Source organism: Solea senegalensis, linkage group LG11, assembly GCF_019176455.1.
Source record: "Solea senegalensis isolate Sse05_10M linkage group LG11, IFAPA_SoseM_1, whole genome shotgun sequence".
In the NCBI taxonomy this organism is placed as follows: Eukaryota; Metazoa; Chordata; class Actinopteri; order Pleuronectiformes; family Soleidae; genus Solea; species Solea senegalensis.
This window is the reverse complement of record NC_058031.1, coordinates 9,072,632-9,090,267: the sequence shown is the minus strand read 5'-3', so window position 1 is coordinate 9,090,267 and position 17,636 is coordinate 9,072,632. Positions and strand designations below refer to the sequence as shown.

The 17,636-nt window shown below is 39.1% G+C and overlaps 1 protein-coding gene across 1 annotated transcript; it reads left to right on the top strand.

Moving 5' to 3' along the window:
• The first annotated feature begins 997 nt into the window (after positions 1-997).
• ada (adenosine deaminase) lies at positions 998-16,117 on the top strand. Its single transcript, XM_044038497.1, has 11 exons — positions 998-1,166; positions 6,265-6,326; positions 6,931-7,053; positions 8,904-9,047; positions 9,208-9,323; positions 9,948-10,072; positions 12,109-12,180; positions 12,652-12,753; positions 13,031-13,098; positions 13,201-13,330; positions 15,146-16,117. The coding sequence occupies exons 1-11, from the start codon at positions 1,023-1,025 to the stop codon at positions 15,248-15,250; spliced, it is 1,191 nt and encodes a 396-aa protein (XP_043894432.1). The 5' UTR covers positions 998-1,022; the 3' UTR covers positions 15,251-16,117.
• Positions 16,118-17,636: the final 1,519 nt, after the last annotated feature.

Genomic DNA, 17,636 nt, shown 5'->3' with positions numbered 1-17,636 from the left:
ATGAACATCAGAAATAACTCACTGCTTTCTTCAACATCATTCAGTCAACCAGTTTTCACCAGTGTTGCCATGTTATCAAGGACTTAAGATCAATTCAATCAAAGACAATAGGCTTATTTGGGTGAAATCTGAAACGTATGATTAGGGGAATCGTGCTTGTTCACAGTGTCATAGACGAAAGGATTGTTGACTCTCATGCCTGTGTCTGTTTAGCTTAGTTTTTTTTAAAAAAATACCATAAAACAAAAAAAACAAACTGTTTTTTTTTTTTTTTAAATAATCATTTAAATAATCCAGATATTTGTCTTTAGTGAAGTTGTTAAATTCAAATAACTGTGCTTCCTCAGTAATACAATATTTACTTTGTATGGGGAAGTAAACGAACACAATAATAAAGAAATACATGATACATGAGTGTCAGTGTTTTTTACCCAGAGATCAAAGCTGACATAGGGAACTCCTCAAACATGTAAACACATATCAGTATCTGTTCTGCTCACACAGTTTCTGAGGTGAGTGTGTTTTGAAAGATGAGTGTCCTGCGCACACAGAATGAAATGTTTGTTTGTGTGACTTCCACAAACCATCCATCATCCACAAAGAGGATATTTTGAAGGTCCTAGGTTTTCACAGGAGATACCTTGAGAGACCTTTCTTCCACAGGTCCATGATTGTGACATATTCTCATCCATCACAGTAAAGTATAACCTTTATTTTATTTTTTTTTCAAAAGAACATTTTTAACACAAAAGCCACATTTTGTTTCATAACATGGTTTGACGCAATTAATTAGCCCAGTAAAGCTCTCGTGTGTGCAAAGCTGCTGCTCAACAGGACCGTTAATCCTTCAACCTACTGAAGTGTCCTCGACACGTTTGAGGCGCACGGACCCGCGGACTCTCCTCGCTGTCTCTCTCTCTATGAGTTGTACGGCTGCAGCACTTGCTCGTGCCTTTTTTTTTCTCTCCCTTTTTTTTTTTGTACAGCAGTTGAACGAACAAAGGCGTGTCCACATCTGAGTCATGCTTATAGCCAGACGCGCTGCGATAAGCGTCGGCTCTCCACTCCTCAGCGCTCTGTGCACCGGCACATTCACCAGCAGCCACATTAAGCTCTCCACCATGGCCGAGCACTCTCCTGACCAAGTGGTATTCAACAAGCCAAAGGTACGTCACTGACACGAGCGCACTCCAGTTGGTAGCGTTTATAATTTAGACTGGAAACGCGGTGAATTACTGAATCATTGACAGACACGCGGGGGGTTTTTGTGTGTGTGATTTTACGCGCACGCTGGGATGCGTAAACACAGTTTGAGCCAGTGTGACACAAAGAAGGGAACCCGTTAATAAAAGAAAAAAAGCACAGAACATGATACCTTGTGAAAAACTAAATGACTTACTCGTTTCTTTCTGTTTTATATCCGTGTTTAAAAGGGGGAGGTCTTTGTCTTAATGTTGACAAGCTGCACCAATGGGATGCAAACGTTGACTATTTTGTAGTTGACACTGACACAGAAAACAACATTAAAGCACACTTGTGGTATGAAAGGAATTCCATATACTGGCTTTAAATGACCACACAGGGGACAGAAGATAAGAACATGGCAGAGTAAGATATGATGATGGACTGGGTAGGTGCAGGAGCTTTCTAACTCCAGAAGATGGCAGTAATGCAACATCATGGATGCAAGCTGCCGTTAAATGTCATAGAAGAAGACCCGAAAGTCAATCAATAAACAAGTAGCATATGGATTTTCTAGATGTCAGATTTCAGTTGTTCTGCTAAAAGTGAAGAAGCCTCTTGGATGAGAGGTGAAACATCTTTAAAAAAAATCCAGGTACCACTGATTCAATGACGTTTGGAGAATCTGCACATGCCTGACTCACTGATGTCCTTTTGCTGTAGAAACACAGAAAACTCATGTGCTGTAATTGGCATTTGTTCCATTGGCTGCTTGGGCCAATTGAGCTGTAGAATAAAAGCCTGGAAAGTACCTGTAATGTACTGTAGTTTGACATGCAACTCAGGCACCCAGGCATGACATGTATACTCACCCATGCCCTTTGGAGTCCTGTAAGATAAGCGAGCATGTATCTCTGTACATGCAAATCTCATCGGAGCTAATAAAGGTAGAGTAAATGACTGTTTCAATGACAGCGAGGTGGAGGGAGATAGGGACTCACAGTGTGAGCGACGCTTCATGAATTGTAAAAGGAGAGTCCTCAGGGAGTGGTGGCTGCTCGCAGAATTAATCTTATTAAATATTGATCAGCTGTAGTAAAACTGAAACCACCTATGGGGTCATTTCACTGCTACAGTGACCTTCATCAGTCCAACATCCATGATTGTACTCAATATAACCACAGTATAGTAAGGGTTGGTATAGTAAGATATGTACAAGATGTTGAAGAGTAAATTATTATCTGTGAATCTAGTAATATGTTTTTCTAGTTATTGATTATTTGCTTAAAAAAATAAAAAAACGTGTATTTAAAAAAATGCATTTTATGTCAATTTTAAAGATAAAAAGCGTGAAAAGCACATTCTCATCCCTTATTAGTATCCTCTATGATTATTGTTGTTGTTGTTTTGTTTTATAAAATCTCTATACAAAAAATTTATATGTATATACATATGCATATACATATACATATATATGTACATATATGTATATGATTAACAGGAGGCTCAATAACACACTGGGTTTGCTGAAATGCAGGTTAAATTTATCATGAATTTCACCTCACACGATGTCCTACAGGAAGTGCTCTGTGTGTGTGTGTGTGTGTGTGTGTTGTGCTGCAGTGTTTCTTGACGTTGCAGATGTGTTTCCCAGCTGTGCTTTGTCTGGAACAGCTCCGTACTCCACTATCACAGGCCAACACCAGGCTATTGAGAGGAAAAAACAGACGTAAACAAATGAATCTTCACAAACACACATCACCTCTTGTTGTCAACAACTGGTTAGAAACATCTGATGTCATGGTTATCTGTCACACACAGTGATCAAAAGCTGTTGTTGGGACATGTTAAGTAAATACAAAAGGAAGGGCCTGCTTTGTTATCAGTTAGTTGCTATGCATTGGCTTTAAGGCAATGATCCATAAATGCTTACTCCCTTTTTTCACACAGAAATCATTGTTGCCCACAGGGAAGCCACAGTCTCAGTGAAACTACATTTCTCAGAAGTGTGGTGTCAACATCAGATATAACTTTTCTGTAGCTCAGCTCTTTTTTTTTTTCTTCTTTTTTTTTTAATCAAGTAGAACCGTAGCATCCACACAAGCTATTTTTTCTGAGCAGTCTGAAATAACACTTTTCTGTACACAGACATACACAAACATGCACTGTACACAGCTGCTTTCAGTGTGTGTGTGTGAAGCAAATGCAGAGTTTCTCCTCTTCACACTTTATTATGTTCGAAAAAAGTGGACGAAAACAAAGAAAGAATTATGGAGTAAAGACTGAAAACAAGTCTGTTCGGGATTTTCTTGCGGCGTGTCTAAAAATATGGCTGGATGATACACTGGAGCCATTGTCAACATCGCGCGACCTCAGAAGCTGTATCAACATATAAAAAGCTTCCAGTGCACTTTATTAACAGTTTACCTGCTCACCTGCGAGAAGATGAACCTGCTCCTACACGTTGCCAGCTGTGATGTCTTTGTGCCAAAAATGTGTCTTACCGAGATGCAGATGCCTGAAGCAGAGAAGAACAGAAAAAAGAGCCGACTCCTGATAGAAAAAGGGGGAGAGAGTGAGGGCAGGACATGGTAAATGGCTTGTATTTATATGGCACTGAGCTACCGTGCAGACCATTAAACTTCATAAACATCGGACTCCATTCATCTTTTGTTTGTGACTCACAGAATTTAAGGTTGCATTGGTAGAGCAGACAGATTGACAAGATAAAACGGCTGCAGCAACATATTATACGATCAGTAATTCACCTCCATAGCTGAGAACTAGTCTGTATTTTGAGATTTTAACAGTTCTCAAGTAAAAGTGGACTGACTGATGATTAAATTGAGCAAAAACACATTGCTATAACATCAGATTAGCCAAGGCTAAAGGCCTGTACATACTCCACAAGAAGACAGAAATGTGTTCTTTCTCTCTAGGTGATTAGAACAAGAACAAAGTTAGTTCTGGCCAGGACATTTCATACAGAAACTCAATTGTTGAACTCCTGGAAAGTTCTCATAGGGACAGACAACTATTTCACATTAACCACACCCACTTTAAATTTTTGGCCACTTGCACAATACTTGTTGGACACCACCTCACAAGAAAAAAAGTTCTGCCCAGATGTTGTCTCAAGAACAAACTGCAAGAATTCCCAAATGGGTGCTGCATGTAAAATAATGACGTCATTCTTTTCTCGCAGCCTTGGGAGAGGGAACGCATTTCTCTGAGTATGAACAGACCTGGGGGGAGATGTCCTTGTCCGTGTGAGTAATGGGAGTAACAGCTTTCTGCAGGGATTGAGCGAGGCATAGCGTGAGATTTTACTTTTTACTCTTTGAATGGAAGATAGTGAAAAAGCGTCTTTATGTCATGTAGCTTCTTTCTAACTCTGTCTACAGGTTTGACAGGTTTGTCTTCTCCTCTAAAAAGAACACGGTGAAAGCACATCATGAAAATATCTGACTAATTGTGACACGATTCAAGCTGACTGGCATCGATCTCCACAGAGCAACATGTAAACACAAGTTCATAATATCATTAGATTTGTATGTCATAAAGCTGTTGTTGGAAGGATTGTATTCAACTGTAACTAACCCTCGCATCTGACTGATAATTAAAGTACATTCAACACTAAGAAAGCATTAACCGGACATGAAGGGGTTTCAACATGAAGAAGCTTCTGACGTAATAAGTTGCTTTTGTCATGTATGTGTAACTTCTCTTGCTACATTCTTCAGGGTGTTGGCGACTGTGCAGTCAAGCTCAATTTACCGTTGAATAACTAGTTGCTTAGCTCACTACTTTTCCCAAGTGCTATGGCTTTAGAGTACTTGATGGCTATTTCATATGTAAATACCCATTTATATTCAATTCTCTTAAATCAGCACAGCAACGACCTTAATCAGATATGATGTAAAAGCAAACCTTTAATATATGTCATTTTAATAATAGGGCATTTTATGTGGAATCCCATCCCTCACAGTCAGAGGATGTTTGAGGGCCTTAAAGGCAGCATCACGAGGCAGAGGAAGATACACTTGATGAATTGCTGCTGTGGATCATTTTTTTAACTGCTTCTTTTGCTGATTTCACTAACTGTGTTTGTTTCCTCCTTCTTCATCGCCACTCCCCAACGAACAAATGTCTTGAATCTTGCTCTGACTGTTTGTGTCTCAGCTGTTGAAGGATGGAACAGAGATTTTACATGTGTCATCGGCGCGTAGAGCTAGAACACTCAGTCTTCTCTGACCCCTCTCTGGCACCCCTGGCCTTTTCACCACTCGTTGCCTAGTCATGCGTACTGCATTCATGAGGGGCTGCGGCCAAAACACCGAACTGCTACACAGCCACTGCTCTCACTTGCACACAGCTCAGGTTTTAGCACTCCGCAAGGCAAGTATGGAAGTACGTCTCAGAGACAAAAACATGTCTAAAGGCTGCAGCAAATGATCGTGTCTTAACCCTAGTGTAAATAAAGCGTCGGTTTCAGCAGGCATCCATTCGGCTCGTTCCACAGACGAGGAAAACAAACAAGCCAAAAGTTGCTTCATCTTGGTTTGTGCTGATTCGGGACCAACGAGTACATCTTTCCCAGATGACCTGATGGCTCTGAATGTTTTATAACTTGTATTAAGTTGATGTGTTTAGTGCTTAATGGGAAAGTAATAGGATTGTAAAAGCTATTGTTTGGACACAGAAGGCCATTGCAGCAATTTAGGGAGTGTGTGTGTGAAGTTTCTGGATGAGCTATAGCTATCTGGTTGTAAATGTTTAAATTATTGTTGTATTCTTGCAATTTTAATGTGGTTATGGGATGTCTTTGAATCTGAAGTCCATAACTACATTAGAAGAATTCTATTTTTAATTGCAAGTATGACTTTTTTGTGTTTCAGTTCTGTGTGTCTGTTGTGCTTTCATGTTTTATGGCAGTTTGCAGCTGCGATTCCTTCTATTGTTTCCACCCGTATCTCATATGTCTCCGTTTTTTCTCTCGTTTGAACTGCATAGACTCGGGTGCACTTCACTGTTCAACATCCATTCGACTAATTGCGTATTTTTCATGGTTGTCGTTCACAGATTGAGCTGCATGTGCACCTCGATGGAGCCATCAGGGTGCAGACCATTCTTGACATTGCCAAGTAAGTTATCACATCAAGAGCACGTTAATATTGACATTGGATTTGAAGTGTTTGTTTTGTGCTTGTGCCATATATGCATGTTTGTTTGGATAAGACGATAAAAATACAACTTTGCTCCTTTAGGTTATGTCAAATTCGTTGTGAAGACAATAACAGAGTGTAACGGCTGGTATCTCAAGAAATGTTTGCACAGAAATGCTAAATATATTTTCCAAGTTATTAGAAACATTTTCATTTTATTCTTCAATGACCAAATTTTAAAGAAAAGATCCTTCATTTGTATTTTACCTCTGTAGCTTCTTAAAGAAAATGTGAATGTACGTGATTCTATAACAATAAGCTCAAAGTCACCACAATGTTTTGTGTAGGCTCATAAAACTAGTATCTTTGAAGCACTCAATCAAAATCCTGTATGTGTTTACGAAATAGAATTTCTAATTAGTCCAAATAAATCCTGGTGTCAGTGGCTCATTATTTAGCTGTCAAGTTGATGGCACTGGCTTCAATATGCAAAAACCGTTCTGAAAGCAAATTATTGTGACACATTTCAGCACTGTGCTTAAATAATCATTTCTCTCTTTTTTTGCCCCCTTTTTCAAACTAGGAGACGCGGCATCTCTCTGCCAGCAAACACGGTGGAGGAGATGACGTCAAAAATCATTCTTCAAGAGCCCGCAACCCTCACGAAGTTCCTGGGCAAGTTCGCCGAGTACATGCACGTAGTTGCGTAAGTGCTGACATGTAATTTTCAGTGACTCGGCCTCATAATTACTAAAGATGTTTTCCCATGGAGCAGGTGACGCGGAGTCCAAAGAGCAGAATCCGAGTGATTAAGAGTCAGGAAAGTTTACAATGAGGGTCAAAATCCAGTCACGCAATTTATCATGTGCATTTAATACAATTATGTGTGCTGTAAAAGTTTGTGATTGATGGCGTTGGGGTCTCAGACATGACTGCAGTTATTCAGTGTGCAAAATGCATTCATTCGGTAGCAAAAGGAGGGGTTGATTTTAAATGCAGTACAGGAACACAGCATTACTGCGATCAAGTGTCACCTTGGAGACCAATTGAAAAGGAGAGGAAAGTGTTTGAGGACCCTTTCAGGTGTCATTTTGTCTTATATTTAGTCTTCAAGTGACAGCGCTGAACAGTTCAGAAAGGACCAAATGCAGTCTTTCAAATGTACAATGGCCGTAAAATCTTTCAACAATGGCGGTCTGTGGCCGGACTGCACTGTGTAGTTATGCTGAATGGACCGTTCTGTATCAAGGCTCTTGAAAGCGGAACAGCTTGAACACAGCGGACTTAGTCGCTGAGTTTAGTTCATACTGAATGTTGTGAATGTGTGTTGGGACGGAGGCCTGGAGAACAAAGGGGATTCAGACCGATGAGCATTCATTTTCATTGTAAAGGCTAAAAAACAGTGTCGTTCTCTACACTAAGAACGGTGAAAATGTTTTAGTTGTAAAATATGATATTTGCAATAGGGCCGGTTTTAAAATACCTGGGAGCTGATCTTGTATTTACATTTTTAACAAGGCTTAAGATAGGATCACTTCGACCTAACCACATAGGGATGCAGCGAATAAAGTAATTAAGTAGTTAAGTAACAAATTATTAATGCAAGTTGATGACTGCATTTATTTATTTATTATTTATTTTATTTTTCAGATCCATACATGTGGGAGCATTAATCAACTAATCATATTTTTAAATGGTAGCCCTGTGACACCAAAAGACATGCATATATTGTATTTCGTAAATCTCACATTTAACTTGAACGAGTTGAGTTTAATGCGTTAAACCATACCGTGATGCGGTGACACAATTGTTAAAACACCAGCACAAAATTTCGGTGCACCCACATTTATCAACACGCCACCTTCAGTGCTATAATTTTAAGGGTTGCCTTTTCGTCATTTCCTATATACATCTATATTTACGTGAATAACTACTGTACACACACACACATTAAATTGTGACATTACTACACTGTTAGAGCAACAGAAAAAATCTGTTTTGTTGTGGTTATATGGTGAATATAGGGCGACATACAAACACAATAAACAAAACAATTAATGGCAGACGTTATTTACTACTATACCATATAATGAATATTACTATACTATACTGTGGTGTAGCGTGGTCTACTTTAGTGAGTGTGTTGTCAACGGGCATTTTTCAAGTTTACATACAAGGGGGACGGACCTGGTCAAAGCACATTAAACTAGTGGCACACAATGTCATAACTGTAATTTTCTTTCATCAGTGTAGCATATACAGTATGTGTGTATTTGTTTTTACAATAGTGACCACAAGGCAACGCTTAAATAAAATATAAAGTGTCTTTTTTAAGACACTTGGTCACACCAAAGGGTCAAACAACCCACCCTAATGAGATTAGTACACTGTAATCACATTAGTGTGCTAATTCTAGTACTGCTCTTTTCGAAAGCAGTTTCTGTGCAGATAATGTATCAGCAGTAGTAATGGTTTCATTAATTATTGCTTAGATAAGTTTATCAGAGGGTGTTGTTATTTAGTGTATGTGTGTGTTTTCTCTCTGCTCTTTTACAGTGGGGACAGAGAGGCCATAAAGAGGATAGCCTATGAGTTTGTCGAGGACAAAGCGAAGGAAGGAGTGATTTATGCTGAGGTTAGATACAGCCCACATTTTCTGGCTAACACCAAAGTGGATCCTTTACCATGGAACCAAGTAGAGTAAGTCTTTATATGCATGTGTCACACTTACATTATACGCATTATTGCTTATTTAAGGAATGTGTTTATAAATAAAGACAGACTGGTAAAACCTGTGTTGAGAGGAAAAGTTTAGTTTACCTCACTGAATGATTCCTTTCACACTGTTTCCTTTCCTCAGAGGAGACTTGAGCCCAGATGAGGTGGTGCACTTGGTCAACGAGGGCCTGAGCAAGGGGGAGAGGGCCTTCAATATCAAAGCCAGGTCCATTCTATGCTGCATGCGCCACATGCCAAGTAATGAACTGTTCATGCTCCTGTTTGCCACAACCACTTTATGAGATTAGGATCCTTTGTACTGTCTAATCTGTGCTTTCTCACAATCTCACTTATGAAATGACAAGCAGGAGCACCAAACACAATACACTAACCTGTACTACATATTGTTGTAATCCAGTGAAAATCATGCATCTGCATAACTGGTGTTTATCGTGAAATGTAGGGATTGGGACTCATCCTGTTAGTGCAGATACGGCACACTCTGCTTTAAAGTTAGGATATTAGAAGTATGTGAACATAGAACTAGAGGAGAGGTCTGTTGATGAATGTTTTGCATAAAATCATGGCAACTCATTCATTTGTTGTCGAGATAATTTATTCTGAATTGGCAGACCAACAGTATCACCAGATGTTTTGGATATGCATGGCTTTCAGCAGACCCTAAAAATACACTAGTTAAAATAGTATTGGGAAATACCAATGACAGCTATTCACCATGTACAATCAGTTCGACCCTCTCCCTCTTTTGTCGTACATTTTTGCTTCACATACTGTAATATAACATAGTCGCCTTAAAATAACAAGTGTCCTCGCTCTATCTTCGCACTGTGCAGTAAAACAAGCTTGCTTGAATATTTACAGGCTGGTCCATGGACATCGTAGAGCTGTGTAAGAAATATCGCCACGAGGGAGTGGTGGCCATAGATCTGGCAGGTGACGAGTCACTCAACTGTGAAGCCAATCCAGGCCATAGAAAGGCCTATGAGGTGAGATTCCTGAGCCGTCAACATAATACTGTAGCAACAGAAAGCATTGCGGAGATTAAAAAAGACTTAAAAGAACTCTATTTGTGTTTTATATTTTAATCACTTTCCTGAATTAGCCCGTAGCGCTAGCAGTTATTGCAACAGCAGCAATTAGAGGTAATGCTCATTACCATTTCATTTAAGTCTGTGATCTTACATTGCTTTAATTATAATTATTGGGACCACTCAAACAAATAAAGCAGTGTATTATTTCACTTACTGTAAGAAGACTGTGTATGGTGGCATTTAATTACTGCAACCATTATTTTTATTGATGCTGTATTATGTCATTAGGAGGTTACACACATGTTTTACAGGCACACAGTCCACCTTGTGTTCCCACAGGCTGCAGCCAGTCCAACAATTAAGAGAAATCCTTAGAAAGTGAACGAAGCTTAGCTTTGTGGCAATATTACATTGGATTTTTTTTTGGTCTATGGCTTTAGGGATGGCAAAGTCCGTCTGCTTGTCCAACCGTTTGTTCCCAACTGAAATGTAGTTAAAGGTCTTTCTTTATTTTCACCCATGCAGTGAAATATCTCATATCTAGATGTCGCAGATGATGTATTTAATGTATGTCTCTGAGATGTCAACAGTGTGATACCTCACACTTAACAAACTTTACTCATTCTCTAACATCCAATGAAGTCTCAAAGCTGAGGTGTGTCACGCCTGGGGATTTTTGGTGATATCATTCTGCCTCTGTTTAGTCTTTGCGAACCGAAGTAATGTAAGATTATTTGTTTGCTGCACCCTTCGTCTTCCAGTTTTCAGTCACACCCTGTTTGCAGCTGTCTTGATTTACGAGTGAAATGTTGCCGTCGCTTCATCTGCTCGTATGAAACAAATCAGTTTCCAAAATTCTGAACTTATTTGTCAGGGGTTTGAAACTTATCGACATTTACTACTGCCTGTAACAACACGGTATGGAACAAAAGCTAATGTTCAGACCAAATTTCCACTTAACACAAAAAGCTTCTCAGAAAAATCTGATTTGGTTTTCAGCCACGATTTATTGATTAATTCAGAGAAAGCCCAACACAAGTAATCAGTTCTGCCTGTCAGGAAATCACAAATGATGTAGATGAATCACGTAATACCCTGCAGTGCTCGAGAGAGAGAGAGAGAGATCAATCTCAACTGAAAGCAGTTGTTTTCATGGCTGTAGTATGGGCTAGAGTGTGCGGGGTTAATTCATGATACACTTTTCATGTGTTTTCTGTGGCAGCGAGCAAAGGTGAACCCCTGTGTGGGTACGAAGGTGTGCAATAGAAATTCTTCACATACTTTCATTGCCCCAAGTTCACTGGTTAAGTGGTGTGTGTTAAACATGCAGTTGGTAAATAATTCATAGACTGGCCATGAAGTCGATGTGACTCAGTGTTGTTGCGTGGTGGTTTATAAGTATAGTATTAGCGGATGTTGCATATATCATGATAACTAGCCAGTGTGTCATAATACCTCTTATATTGTTTGACTGTTAATTATTCATAAAATCAAATTATTATTCATTCTTTTTTGGGGAATGTATGTGAACTGACATAATTAGAAATGTACTTAATTCCTCATGGTGTGTGCATGTAGTTGTATGATGACATGGTTTTTAAAGCATCTAGTTTTAGATTTTTGAAATGTTCTTCAATTGACAACGAGAATCAGAAGAGACAGAGCAGAGTCCACATGAATACTGAAGGTTATCTTCATGAATATGTAACTTCCTGATACATGGGTGCAAATTCAGCAAGCTACACTGTTGTTCAAGGTTAACAACACTCAAATGGAAACCCATGTTCAAACTAGAGGTCAGTCTCGTCTTAGTTTAGTTTTATGATGTTGGGAGATATTATTTTCTCTCTGGGCCACTGAACCAAACAAAAGAAAGTAAAATGTGTTAAAACACCTCAGCACATGATGTAGTGGCTTTAATGTAAACGTTAGATGTGCTGGTTGTGTTGTTCGGTTGCTCACGTGCTCCATGATTGTTCCCCCCCCGACAGGAAGCGGTGCGCTGTGGGATCCACAGGACGGTACATGCAGGAGAGGTGGGCCCGGCCTCTGTCGTGAAGGAGGTGAGTTGCTCAAAAGATTAACACAGGACATTTTTGAAGTGAGTGGTGGAGAAATTGTCTGACTAAATAACTGTAAATGAAACAATTTGTTCAAGTTGCAACAGCATACATTACTAAAGCAGCAGAGAGAACTGTTTTATTTTTGTTGTTGGCCATGGTTTGTGTCAACAAGTCTTAAATCTACTTGGATAATTAGTTTGGCAACCAATGTACAAGCTACATTACATACATACAACTGGATAGATGTGCATATATGTGATTATATCCCAGCTGCTATGCCTCATTGTCTTTTCATCCAATCTATCTATCCACAGTATGATCTCATTGCCAAATAAAGTGATCACTCTGTAAGCCAGCCATCCTCCAATGCTACATCAGCTTCAAGTGCGCCTCTATAAATAAACCTGCAAATTCTGCTGACATGTATGACTATGTGGAAGATATTTTTTGTGACCCCGTCTCGTATTTTAGGCCGTGGAAGTGCTTAAAGCTGAACGTGTTGGACATGGTTACAGAACACTTGAGGACCAAGCCCTGTACAAAAAACTGTTAGCTCAAAACATGCACTTTGAGGTGAGGAACTGTTGCATTTTCACCATTTTTCCTTGAACATGTTATTAATTAGAGTGGTTAGTGGTTTGTAATTGATTAAATTAATTATGGGCTTTTCAGTATCACATGTTAGGTATTGTCATCATTAAAGTGACATTTAGTCAAGGCTATTTATTGTATCCAGTTCACTGCCAGTCGCTTAATCTTAAGTGGTGACACAGTGACCTCTAGTGGACACTTGAATACCACAACTAGAAGTAGAACAGCTGGTTATTGGGTTTTCCTGATCTGTTTGCAGGTGTGTCCTATTTCCAGTAAACTGACAGGTGCCTGTGACTCGGACTTCACGAAGCATCCCGCCATCACGTGAGCGAGACTTTTTTTTCTTTCTTTGTTTAAACATGATGACACATTGGTGATGAACTTGCATTAAAATAGAATTTGTGCATTTTTTTGTTTTCTGTGCAGGTTCAGGAAGGACAAGGCTAACTACTCCCTAAACACCGATGACCCTCTGATCTTCAACTCAACCCTGCACCTCGACTACGCCACAGCGCAAAAGTACATGGGATTCACTGAGGAGGAATTCAAACGAGTGGTGAGATCAAACGCTTCAATAATTAAAGGAGTAGTTCATAGTAGTATTGAAATAGGAGCTTAAGCGCTTAAAAGTACAGTGTGTAGGATTTGGCGACCTCTACTGGCGAAGCTGCATGTTGCAGCTAAATGTCTCTTTACCTCACCCTTCCCTTCCAAGCCTGAAGCCGTGTTTCCATCATGGTACAGTTTGGTTTGGTACAGTACGGTACAGTTTGGAACGGTGAAGCCCTGGGTCAGGCTTGCTTATTTTGCGCGATGTCGTACCGCTGCGACAACAGCGAATAACAACATCAAACACGATACAATGCACAGTGAAGGAGGACATCCAGCAGCTTGTTTCAAGCTTTGTATACGAATAGACTGCAGGGCGTTTAAAAAAATACCGGTCGCAGGGGAGTGACGCTTTTCTGTCCCCCAATCTGCTGTACCGTACCATTAGTCTGGTACCCCAAGAGAAGGGTACTGACATATAGAACGGTTGGGAGAACGGAAACGCAAAAAAATACATACCTTAACGAACCGTTCCACTCAGTGGAAACACGGCTTATGGTAGCTTTAAAAACATGGTGGTCCAACATGGCAGGGAACGTAGAGAAGACGCACTCCTTATGTCAGTCTACGGTAATGTAAACAATTCATTCTTTCAGGTGATTGTACACATTGTAAGATAAGATAAGATAGTCCTTCATTTGTCCCGCAGTGGGGACATTTACAATGTTATAGCAGCAAAGACAGTAAAGATAGAGATAATAAATAATAAACATGCATTACCAAAAATGTACAATATATAAAGATATTAACTCTAAGTCTATAAAAAAATAAATAGAATGTGGAATGTACATTGTAGACAGTAAAGGTATTAGTATAATTATTTTATATAACATTTTTGCCAAAGTACACACTGGACATTCAAACTGGGCACATAGAGGCCTCGGTAATTCAAAAAATAAAAATGTAAAACAATAGAAATAAAGAAAGGAGTATTTTAAACAGTGTTACTCACCGGTCTCACCAGGTTTACATGTGCAGTGAGTTCAAATATTATTTCTTTTGTAATGAATTTAGCTTAGCAACGGAGAAACAGGCACAAAAGTGACAGAAAATCTGCTCACCAGCATTTCTAAAGATCACCCTCATTGTGATTTTATACACTCAACTGGACTAGCAATATCACCATGGCAACTTGAGGAGGAATTCACCCTTGGTAAAACACAATGTGCTGTATTAAAAGTGATTTAATTAGTGAGTTTTTAAAAAGGTCCAGTAGGCAAGTGTTATTCTAACTGACTAAATTACTATTACTACTATTTACTTTACAGTTATGAAAGTGATATAAAAGGTGTTCTCATCCAACTCAGCCCATTATTGACAAAGAAGCTGTAGAAATATGTAGTAACTCTGTTCTGCATTCCCTCGGGCAAACATACATTAAGATGCTTTACAATCCACTAAGAATTTGATCTGATTTGTGTGTAATAATAACCAGATATTGAATAAGCAGTGTGCAGCCGAGTTGTCAGAGGGTGAAAACAAATGTGCGTTTGCAACTGTAAGTTTGGTATGCAGCAGTAGCCTTCTTCACAAATCTACTCACAGGCTGCCTTGTGAATTGATCCGTGTTTAGCCAATCGGTGTCCTCGCTGATGAAGAACTGCTGCTTACATGACGGCTGTGACAAAAGGCCCTAAGAAAGACCAGGGAAAATAAGCACAATTATGTTAAATCAATAACACCGATATGGCTCCGTTTTTGAAACTAATTAGAAACTTACAGCACACTTTTTTTGTTTTGTTTTTAAATTGACTTTTCGTAGAACATAAAGTCTGCAGAGTCGTGCTTCCTGCCTGAGACGGAGAAGAAAGAGCTCCTGCGAAAACTGTTTACAGCCTATGGGATGATACAGAGCACTGCCTTTTGAATCTGCTGGAGGATTTTGAGGAGAAAATGGGACTGAAAACTAATCCAGGAGCAAATCACTCTGAACCCTTAACTCTCCCCACCTGACCCAGGGGAATGTGTTTTTACTCATTTGTAACCAGATATGAAGCACATAGAATAACAAATAACATATGCTGTGTATCATATGGCTGCCAATTTTACCTCACATATCTGTACATCATCAGCATGAGGGCTTTTTGCGTCTGCACTCCCTTTAAGAATATGCTTACCTTATCACTTCCATATCTCTGCATTAAGCAAGAAAGTGTTTGTCCTTAAGAAGCTATTTCTTTTTTTTTTATACATACATACATATATATATATATATCTATATCCGAAGTGTAGATGCATTGTTAGTCTTGTTTACATCCTGTTGTCGTCAAAGAGAATCAGGGAATCTTCAGGAAACCTACACCTTCATCACAGCTAAAATGTTCAGAAAAAAAGAGTGAAAGCATGTGATAAATGTAGCAGTGCAGGCAATGATATTATGGAAAAAACACTTTTTACTTTTTTTGTTTTTTGTTTCTTGGTTTAAGGCTGAATTAAGGGAACCCAGTTTCTCTATTAGGTGAAAGTGCTTCCCCCACCACACATCAGGTAGACAGCTCAATACCAAAAGTGTAGTCTTGCATGCAAACACAGGGTGGCACACGACCATCACAGAGAGGGACAGACCACCTGGTGCATTTTACATTTGATATACATTTGCTCTCAGTTCTTTTGATGTATAATATATATTTATTTAAACTATTTTTTCATGTCTAAATGAATAAGCAATTCTGTCAATAACTACCACCTTTCACACTGATGAAAAACAACAATCGTAATAAAGGCAATAATGAGATGTTTCTGCATGTCAGACTATTTCTTTCTGTTGATAATCTACTGTAGACATTATTGAAATAGTTTTTCCATCCGCACAGTCTTTTCCCACCAAGCACTTAATGAGGAAGTAAGTAAGTGAGTAAATAACATTCAAATACAGTGGCAAAGTTTTTCTTATTGTTCATTAGAACAAACCATATTAACCTGATCAAGACAGTTGTTGCCATGCAAAAATAATTTAACTAGAACTTTGTCGCAGTTCCATCCAGGCCTGATCGCAAACATGAATGAAATGACTCCTTCTTCCAAACTCCCATGCTCTCACCAGCGAACCATTTTAAAGGGTTGAGATAATACATCCACTGCAGCTGGGAAGATCAGGCGTCTTAAAGTAGAAAAAAGTACAAACCTTTCTCCAGGACCAATCAGAACACTCAGTCATGCAAACCTGCAGTCACATGCACATGAGCATCTCATCCAACTCACACATGCAGAGAGCGAGAGAGAGAGAGAGAGAGAGGGAGGGAGGGAGGGAGGGACAGGATCAAGGGGAGTCGTGACAGTCTCATTATGTCGACATGATTCATCCTCATCAGAATTTAACAATACACTAAAACTATGCGCTGATTGGATTCTTGGCATAATCAGGGTCGTTTAGCACCAATCAATCATCACTTGGATGCCGCAGGCCGATCCACTGACCAGCATGATAATGTTGTCATATCACAAAGTTCAAGTAATCTCAAAATGGCTTCATGAGCATATAATATTCACCGGCGTACTTCAGTCACCATGTTTGAATCCAGTAGAGCAGGGGGTGTCCAGGGGTGAGATTTCTGTGCATTTTCACTGGTCTCATAATTCAATTTCATTCTATTCCACAAGCTAATCTTCTATATTAACTACTTTTTCAATCAATAATAAGATAAATATATAAACTCCACATATTCCCCTATTATTCTAACACTTCTATACAAATTTAAAATGTTCCACCCCCCAAAAAAAAACAAGACTAATGCTTCTGCAGTCAATTTGCAGTTTCTAGCACAGGAAAAAAAAATTAACAAACAATTTTACTTGGTTATAAATGATTACGTGCCTTCACTGAATTGATGCAGAATGTTCTATGTCTGCATTGTGATACATCTTAAAACACAATTAATTTCAACGGCCCTAGTAGAATAAGATAATGGCAGCGGGACCCAGCAGTGGACACAACTGAACAGTTAGGTTAAACTGGGAGAAGAAACTTGACACAAAGTTTACAACATCAACAAAGATCGGAGACTGTGACAAAAGACAGGTCTTACCCAGGATCAGCACGCTCTTCCAAACAGGGCTGGATGAGTTGGGTAAAAGATGTTTTTTTTGTTTTGTTTTTTAACATTAAAAAATGTTACACATTGAAAAACAACAAATGTGATACCATCAAAATATGAACAACTCTACCCAAATGCAAGAACGAAAGCTTAAAGATATGAATGGTTTCCAGCAATCAAAATCGAATTAATGGAATAAATTGCAACCTTTTAGATTTG

Bases quoted from the DNA above. Each gene is read 5' to 3' on its own strand.
- ada (XM_044038497.1), top strand. From the start codon at position 1,023: ATGCTTATAGCCAGACGCGCTGCGATAAGCGTCGGCTCTCCACTCCTC. The intron at 7,054-8,903 runs GTAAGTGCTGAC...GCTCTTTTACAG, and splicing joins GAGTACATGCACGTAGTTGC to TGGGGACAGAGAGGCCATAA. The intron at 10,073-12,108 runs GTGAGATTCCTG...CCCCCCCGACAG, and splicing joins GCCATAGAAAGGCCTATGAG to GAAGCGGTGCGCTGTGGGAT.